Source organism: Mastomys coucha, unplaced genomic scaffold, assembly GCF_008632895.1.
Source record: "Mastomys coucha isolate ucsf_1 unplaced genomic scaffold, UCSF_Mcou_1 pScaffold22, whole genome shotgun sequence".
In the NCBI taxonomy this organism is placed as follows: domain Eukaryota; kingdom Metazoa; phylum Chordata; class Mammalia; order Rodentia; family Muridae; genus Mastomys; species Mastomys coucha.
Window position 1 is genome coordinate 170,050,880 of NW_022196905.1, and position 9,634 is coordinate 170,060,513.

Genomic DNA, 9,634 nt, shown 5'->3' on the forward strand with positions numbered 1-9,634 from the left:
TCAACTTGGATACTGATATGCAGAGTCAGGGCACAGTAATAATGTTGGTTTAGCATATGCAACCATCATGAGAGCAATGTTTATGTGAAACATGAATATCTTGGTTGCCAAGGGCTCTTGTGTTCATGGTCGATGTTTTCTGATACCGATGCAATGCTAGACTCTAACACTTTATTGTTAGGGGCTGGTCTCTCAGGGGCACATGCTGTTTCTCCCATACCTCTCCTACTCCATCCTATTGAATGCATGGGCAAAGCAAAAATAAAAACGTTAGTTTAATTTTAGGATGTGGATGTCTCCCCACCCCCCAGGATATGCTGCAGCTGAATTCCCATCCTTTTCTAGATACATATCAGGTGTGGTTCATCTCAAAAGCAGATTGATAACGGCTATTAGCATTCAACCTAGGGGAATTATCTGAAACAAGCTAATCCTAAAAGAGGTGTCAACTTAAAGTGTATGGAAAAAGACGGTGGCAAGAACTAACAACACAATTAATTTTCCAACAGATTATATGGTAAGTGCATGTAATGGGTCCAAAATAATTATTCTAACACCCAGTGTTGGTTTGAGGGGATAAAAGAAACACATCATATATTTGCCTTGGAATTGCACAACACTTACTATGCATTTCCCACACCCTAAAATTGTATTTATCAAGTGGGTAAAGTATATCCACACATGTATACAGTGAATCTATTTTCAACAAAGGTAGTGAGCCATAAAATAAGGTATTACCAAATTAAAGAGTGAATGAGGAGATCAAGCAGAACCAAACCAGCAACAGTGCAGTAAACACATAAAAACAGCAGGCAAGGAGGACAGCTATCAGAGGGAGTCAGAGCTGAAAGGTCAGAAGTTTCAGAGACACATTTAATAAGCAGAGCATCATCAAGATATGCCATGTAACACTGTATGATATAGAGCTCAGTTCTAATTCTAGGATAACCCAATGGGGGCTGGCAGACCTTCTGTTCTCACCATCCAGACAGTGAGCACAAATGAACCAGTGCAGAATTTCCATTCCTGCCTGTCTTCCGGAGAAACAGGGTGCGTTCACCAACCTGCTTTTGCTCCCATCCCTGTGTGTCCTGGGAGGGAAGAATCCTACTCAGGGCAGAATGCACACTGAGCACAGCAGACACATCACACCAGGACACCAGCAGTGGTGAGCTGACTTTGGATTGAGACCAGTTAAGCTCTTTTTCCTTCCTTGGAAATTGCTGAGCAACAGATACCACCATTGAAAAAGATGCTGCTGGGGGGGTGTGCACACCTTTGCAGCAAAGGAGCATGTGCAGGGAGGCAGCCTGGCTGTGCACTGACTGCAGCCGCTTCCACTGCTGAGATTTGAGAGCAGAGGCAAAGGTATTCTTAGAGTCCCAAGCACAGAACCAGGAAGGACAGGAGGGGACAAAGAGGGGGTAAGGTAGGCTGGGTGGGATGGTGGCAGTGGAGGTAGGGTTACCAAAGCAAAAGTGCCTGAAATGAAAATGGAAACCGCTGGGCATTAGGTCAGTGATACAAATCAGGGAGGCAAGAGAAAGCTGCCCTCCCTTCCCAGGTTCCCATTTTGGTCCTTGATACACAAGTAACCGGGGTGACCATCATTCCAGAGCCTTTCCTTTTGGATTAGCGTGGGGCACTGCTCACCATACTTCCTCTCCTAGGAAAATGTGCACAAGCATTTGACGTAAGTCGTAAGAACAAAATATTAAATTAACAATATTTTACATGAGTAGAGGTAGCAGAGAGAAGGCTCAGGGCTTAAAAAGAACCTTGCAGAGAGAGGACCCAAGCATTTATTTTCAGCACTCATACAGGGCAGCTCGCAACCGCCTATAACTCCAGCTCTGGGACATCTGATACTCACTTCTGTGGGCCCCTGAACTCACGTGTACAAACCAACAGAAAAACACGTATGAAAGCACAAGATAAAGGAAACACAAATTCTTAACAATATTGACTAGAGGGACATTGGCTAGGATAGGGACAGAAGGCAGCTGGACTGTGCACTGGCCCTTACAAAATTTACTCTGATCCGAGGGAAAGCTAGCAGCTACTGGGAAGGTATTCCTATAGAAAGGGGAACAAAATGGTATGCATTTCACTGGAATAACCTAGGAGTCTCAAAGGACAGGATGCACTGATTCCATCTTGTCAGGGACAACTTTGTCATGAGTTTGCATGGAGTTCAAACGGTCCACCTCCTCAGGTAGCTCTTGTCTACAAGCCACACAATCAACCCCACCCAGAGGCTCTGCGTAGTTGTATGTATTTCGGGCTCAGTTTTAATATCACAGCTACTCAACACTATTTGCAATATCTCAAGAGGTTTAGCCCAAAACCCATACACAAGGCTCAAATTCTGTGAAAGTTGAACTTTCGTACTTCCTTCTTCCTCCTCACTTCTATCTTCTCTTCTTTATTTGCCTGTTTGTACTAAGCATTATTACTTCCCCTCTACCAACTGCCTTCTCATATTTCCAAGAGTATACAGTGGCTTCCCATATACATTTCAGGATCGCTAACAGAGATTCTCTCTTTGTATTCAGAACTGAGCTCATAAGGACCAAAGGTTTAGTTCCATGTTTTCTACGCTGGCTTCCAAGAAGAAAGAGCAGGATATAGATGTATGTATGTATGTCTGTGTTACAGCTACACATGCAACAATAAACTGTCAAGGAGAGATGCAGAGGGCATTGGCTTGGCTAGGGGGAAGTGAGCATCCCTTCCAGGGGATCTCTTAGAACACACAATTGCATAGCATAGCAAGCCCACTTCCCAGGACCTGTAGCTGCCTCTACATCTACCCCTGTGCTTTTGTCCCTGGCCCCATCACTGTACTATCACCCTACATTCAACTGTACTTGACTGACTTGTCAGTTTGGTGCTGCTAACAGAAGTCTCTGCACATTGGTCAATGTAGTATCTAGGCATCCACCAGTAGCTGTTCTTCTTTATTTACCCACCTGCCAAGTGCCACCTTGAGGCTCCTTTCTCTGGGGTGATGATGCACAGCCAACTTTGCATACCTATGAGCTTTAGAACTTATAGGGCTTGTAGTTCTCAAAAACGCATTGTGGACTGTACCTTTTATTGATAATTATTTGAATGATAGTTGGATTGTTCTTCCTAACAACTTTGTACTCCTTAGAAGCAGTTTTTTCACAATACTTTGCTAGTCATTCTGCAGAACTATTTACTGCTTACTTGTCTGGTCTCACACTGAAGAAGCAAAGTGTTAAATAAACTAAAGTTTTGGGGTGATTTTTAAATCTCTGCTTCAAGAAATTCCTTTCCATTATCAGTCTTCCTACAGATGCAGGATTGCTGATTTGCTGGGCTCAAAGGGATGGATTCTGGACAAAAGCATTGGCTTGAGCAGGGCAACTCTGCCTTTGTGGGCATAGGATGCCTCCATAGCTTTCATAAGCAGGGCTTCGTATACCATTGTGTTCCTGTGTTAGGCAGAGCATGGAAGGTGCCAGCGTATCCAAGAACAAAAGAAGTTATGTATAATCTACATCTATAGACAAAGCAACAACAACAACAACAACAACAACAACAAAAAAAACAGCCAAAATTCCTGACTGAGAAACTTGTCATTCCAGGTTCCAAAGAAAGCTTGAAGGAACGCATGTATGCAGTGAAAAGGACACATAGAGGCATGTCCAAAGATAAATGGGGGAGTCGGAAAAATAGGACCTCAGGAAGAAAAGAGCAGCATTTGTTCTTGGTGATAGGACCTATAAGGGGTTATTCCAAGAAGAGACTAGGCCCATAGTAGGCTCTCAGTGACTGTCCATTAAGAAGGACGCTAGTACCCTAGGTTTTCTGCCATATCGATAAATACGAAAGGAAGGTATAGAAAGGGAAGGCATGGCCTTTTATAAAAACAACCTGGTGTCTGGTTGGATATTAAAATGACCTTTCCTACAATGAGAGATGATAAAATAAAACCTATCTTTAAGGTAGATTGTGAAGTATCCTTTCAGGAAGCGTCTAAAAACTAGCAGGACTTTATAACAGTCTGCAATTATTTTATTTTAGTTTTTTTTTTTCCTCTTAAATCAGGGTTGGCTGGAAATGGCAAGCTGACCTTTGAAATCCCTTTCATATTAACAAATTTATGAATGACAGCCCTTTCTAGGCATTTGTAGTAACCAACATCCCTAATGACTTAAGCCACAACAGTTTACTTGATCTGCCCCATGTTTCCCAGACTCCAATGTGAAAAGCATATTAGTTCTCCTTACTGATGGAACTTTATCTCAATTCACATGTTATAAATTGAACACACCTCATATTTAACATATATCAGACTAGAACCTATCGTCAGGACACAAGCTATAAAGAATTAATATAGGAGCATGGTAAATGCATTTTTTAACTATGGTATTCTGCTTCATCTCTTAGTGGGTGTCCTAGAATGACCACCATTTCCTTTGGAGAAAATAAGGTAAACAAATTTGAATGCTAATGAAAGAGGAGGTGAATTGCAAAGGAATCTACATTTAAAGAAAAATATTCAGAAGGAGAAGCCAGGGAGAAGGGAAACAAATGGAAGACACAGAAGCCAACTGCTGAGGCAGGATCCCACAGAAAGTCAACCAACTGCCAGCCCAGGAGGACGCTTCAGTGGGCCCAGGGCCATTGGCACACAGACCTACTAGAACATTTCCCAAGTTACTGTCCTTGCTGTTCCCAAGAAGCAGCAAGAATTCCCTTTAACTTCTCAGAAAATAGCTTTGAAATGGTCAGCTATGGTCAGCCATGGTAATCGATGTCAGTTACACTTTGTAATTCTTGGCGAATCCTGACCTCTTAGCCTGCAATTAATGTCTCCACTTTTCAACTTCTCCATCTTTGAATGCCTCGTTCTTGTTGTTGTAGCTGCTGATTTTCATTATAAGTAGTGGCAGTATAGGAAATTGTCAAACAGTGCTTTCTGTATACCAGGCATCATGCTAGCATTTTATACTTAGCGTTCACTCCTATGACATTGAGCAAATGTTCTCACTTAGGTGTATAAAACAAGGTAAGAAAAGGACGACATGCTTGCTTGCGCCCAGCCTCGTGATCAGTGAGTGGTAGAGCTAAGAGTGAATTCCATGTGGTCTATCTCCAGTGTCATACCTTTAGTCATGCTCCACTCCCGCTTACTTCTGTCCTAATTATACTGCCTGCCTCCCTTAAGATCAGTGGTTCTTAACCTTCCTAAAACTGTGGACCCCCAACCATTGCTACTTCATAACTGTGACTTTGCTACTGTTATGCATTCTAATATAAATATCAGATATGCAGGATTTCTGATATGTGACCCACAAAAGGGGTTGCAACCCACAAGTTGAGAAACATTGCTCTAGATAGAAGGGACTAATCAGAAACCAGCACTCAGTGACACGAGCTTAGGGAACTAGTCCCTTACCTATGGTTTCATAATTAGAAAACAGCCAAGCCCAGGTCTGAGCATATAGCCACCTTTAGTCCCTAACTGTTAACCTGCATTACTGTGTTCTTTCCTCACATCTCCTCTTCTTCTATACAGGTATCTAAGTGACCCTGCCCCATTAGATTAGAGAAAGTCACATTTCTCCAGGCTAGCATCAGACATTGGATACTGTGCAAGCTGCCCAGGGTCTTCCTAGCAGCTCAAGCATCATGCTACTTATGTCTCCTGGCCAAATAACACAACCACTGCAACAGTCACTATAGTTGTCCTCTTTCTCTAAGACCCCTAATTCTCATCTATCTTCCTTTGTGTTGAGAACACAGAGACAATCCCACGGAAACTCCTAAATAGGTCAAAACATCCCTGTTCTCGCATGTGTTTTCTTTTCCCCTTCCTAGGCAGGTCTGCTCTGACTTAGTCCCTTCCTGCATTCACAGGGATATGGCTCCATGTTTATTCTTTTAGCCTTGCATTTTTCCTGGTCCCACACAGTGGCATCTTGCCCCCCTGCCTATGGTAGGGTCTAGCTCCTCTATTCACCTCTCTGCAAATTCCTCCCTCAGCTCACTCTGACTAAGTTCTCAGAGACACATCTTCTATTCTTCCTTCTCCTGAGCTCTTAGTTCTTTATTTGTAATATTTCCAGAATTTAAAACATTAAGCATCCATGAATGCATGCTTACCAATATCACTGACCAGTTATTTCTAGACACTGTTTTTTAGTTTGTTTTGTTTATTTGTTTTTGTGTTTGTTTTAGTGAAACCCACACATGTACAAAGCTAAAGAAAGCTTTAGGAGTACAAATAGTTCCACCATGCATGGAAAATGTTTTTCCCCTTTACTTGTCCTTAAGTAACCATGACATAGTGCCTCTTGAGTCCCTCTAGGGAAAGGAGTGTAAATATTCATTATTCACTTGTCTTTCTTGTTCTTTACCCTAAAGGCTCCATAGGATCTATATGTGTCTATATTTTCTAGTTTTCTAGAATGCAAGGTATCAAATCCACAGCTCCTTATCAGAATTTACTTGGCATCCTTTATCATAGGCAGGCTGGACGATAACTTTTGAAACCAAGTCCCTCTGCCTTATCATTTCAGGTCTCTTACCCCACCCACAGCCCCATTCCACTCTGAAGCTCATCTCTCTGACTCTTCATCAGTAGTGAGGATCTCTGCCTTCTCCATGGCTCTGCGGTAAGACAAAACCATCTGATGCCCATCACTAAATGGGCAACCCTTCAACTCGACTCCCCTGCTTTTCCTACCTGTTCCTCTTTTGCTGTTTAGCAAAGAACCTGTATTCTCCTGGTTGTAAGTACAGGCTATAAAGTTCCATTATTGGCCCCCTCTTCCCTTTTCAGTTTCTCTAATTGGATAATCACGCACATACAGACAGTGCCAACTACTTCCTAGTCCTGTCCAGTCTCCAGCAAAGATCTGTCAATCTCCTCGGAAGACACATGTTCATGTCTTCTTGTTTGCTGGACACAATTACCTGCACTGTGGGCTGAGGTCTCACATTTGTCATCTGATTTAAGGATTTGTCATTCTCATGCCTTTGGACATTTTTTTCCCTCATAACTTCTCTCCTTTCTTTCTTTCTTTCTTTCTTTCTTTCTTTCTTTCTTTCTTTCTTTCTTTCTTTCTTTCTTCCTCCCTCCCTCCCTCCCTCCCTCCTTCCTTCCCTCCCTCTCTCTCTCTCTCTCTCTCTCTCTTTCTTTCTTTCTTTTTTTCCCCGTAATGGCACCACCAGTGACTGGGCTCAACACACAAGAATCATCTTTGATTTTGTTTTGGCTCGCTTAGTTATTTGCTTTCTCACACATGTCTTAAAGAGTCTATACTCTCTGTTACTACCTATTTTCAATGAAAGACAACTTTTCTAGTGCCCATATTGCACAACCTCTTCTGCCTGGTACTCCTCCTGCCTGCCTCCATCGTTGACCACACAAGAACGTAAAACACTATTCTGGCATTGCCACTTGCAGACCTCCTAATTGCTGGCTTCTTTGGACTGAGTCTGTTCCCTGGTGGAAGCCCTACAATGTTCCATCCCATCTGGTATTGCCACACCTTTCATCCACCCTTCCTCCTATGCACCACACTCTCATCAAATCTTGGGAGGTTTTCCTCCTACGTTTTCATTCTTAAAGGAAGTATTTTCTATTAATGGCATATTTTAGTTCTACCTGATCTTCTGAGACTGGCAATTCATAAATTCATGTAATTTATGAATATTTAGGCATGTGTCTGTTCTCCTTTAAGCAGGGGTGTTGAATGTAATAAATAGCAGTACAGAATTAGCTGGGAGCAATGGTGCATGTCCTTAATCCCAGGAGGCTGAGACAGATGGATCTCTCTGAGTTCAAGGACAGCCTGTTCCACATAGTGAGTTCCAGGCCAGCCAGGACTAGCTTTGAGATCCTACCCCAATAAATATAGAAGTAAATCTATTTTTTTCAGTTCAATAATGAGAAATTTTTATATAAGTGTTTTCCATTTAATAACTCCAATATATTTATGCTAAAAATTATTTATGAAGTGTTTACCTGAAATTCAAATTTAAGTAAATGGTTCGATAGTCCTGCATTTTAACTGACAATTCTAGTTTTTGAACAGTGAAAGTACTGCACTATTAGTAAAGGGGGAAAGACAAAGTAAAAGAGACTGGAGAGTGCAATTTGAATGTTGTCCTTTGACATCCTTCCAATCACTGAAGACATCAACTCTATAAATTTCAGTGCACTGGGGAAGGAAGGAGTGATTGTGAATTCTCAATTACAGTGGGTACCCTGGTGCTATGCTGATGCTAAAGTACACACCGATCTATGGCTTGTTCTCTATGTCTTTGCTCGGTTCTGAGGTACTTAATGAACAAAATCCCACTATTTCCATTAAGGACAGAGCCACCAAAATCATTGAAAATGGTAGTACGAAAAAAGCAGATACTTATGAAAGACTAGAAACCAGAGAGTAAATAAATAAATAAATAAATAAATAAATAAATAAATAAAAAGTTGAAAATGCTGAGAAAATTACAAATGTTGCACACATATATGTGCTGAATTGATTTAGAGGAAGAAGGGTTTGGAAGGACAAAGCCAATCATGCAATTTGTGCAAAGTGCTGTACTTATGTAATTGAAAATAATCAGCCCGGGATGAGGAAAAATGACAGCCGAAATAAGGGAGAAAGTGTTTCAGAGTGTAGCTGGGAGAACAGCAGCATAGCTAGGAGCCTCACGCTAGCTTACAAGGGCCCAGGGATCCGCTGAGGATTGAAAGGAATGGGCTGAAGACAATTCTGAGGGTTGAAAGGGCTATTCATGTCTGCAGCCTGAGGCAGGATGGCCAGGGACTGAGCCCATGTGAGCAAGGACTGAGCTTCCATCTTCTGAGTAGGTGCCTTGCTGGTAAACTCTGCCAGGCAATGCACTGTGAACTGACACATGAGATGGAGATTTCTTCAGTACAAACAAGAGGATTCTAGTTTCCAGACCTTAGGTATACGTTCACGCCATTATCTGGTAGAAATTATTTCAGGATACAGTATGTGGGGCTATCTCCCACTGTATAGTATAGGTGGGTGAGTCTTCAACCTTCTTCCTTTTCCTTTTTCTCAAAGCTCCCATCTTTCATCTTGTAAGGGAGAATATACTCCTGATTCCTCCTTCACATTTCACTGAGCCACAACTCTTTGTATACCACAAATTCCTACTACATAAATGAATACATTTGGTTACCTAGAAACAAAATTCATGATTTTGCACTTTAACAACAAAATACTCAGTAAAGAATTAATAGGAAGCTTCAAAACAAGAACTCAACAAAACAAATGTTTTTTTGAACGTAGTAATGCTATCTATTAAGCAAAAAAATAAAACGAGAAACACAACTCTATGTTGTCACTCATTTGTAAGTCTAGCAACCAGGAAGCTAAGGTTGGCTTCCTGAGTTCCAGGCTAGCTTGAGCTATATAGTGAGGCCAGGTTTCAAAATAAAACAAATTTAGGGAGTGGATTAGGTGAAGCTAAGGATATATGAAGAAGCCTTATGGAAATCCACTAGTTTGTATGATAATTAAAATACTATGGCCACATATGTGTGATATATGCACATGTACATACTCATATATATACAATGTATATATATATATATACATACATATATATATATATA

The 9,634-nt window shown here is 41.4% G+C and overlaps 1 protein-coding gene across 10 annotated transcripts in view; it reads right to left on the minus strand.

The window, feature by feature from the left end:
* Unc5d (unc-5 netrin receptor D) overlaps positions 1 to 9,634 on the minus strand; it is a 533,275-nt gene that overhangs the window by 74,052 nt on the left and 449,589 nt on the right. For 3 of the 10 annotated variants that reach the window (XM_031339460.1, XM_031339455.1, XM_031339453.1), the window contains one exon: positions 221 to 235. The exons of the other annotated variants lie outside the window; for them this stretch is intronic. In XM_031339460.1, the coding sequence (XP_031195320.1) occupies positions 221 to 235 (15 nt within the window). The remainder of the gene's footprint in view (positions 1 to 220; positions 236 to 9,634) is intronic. 10 annotated transcript variants of the gene reach the window in all.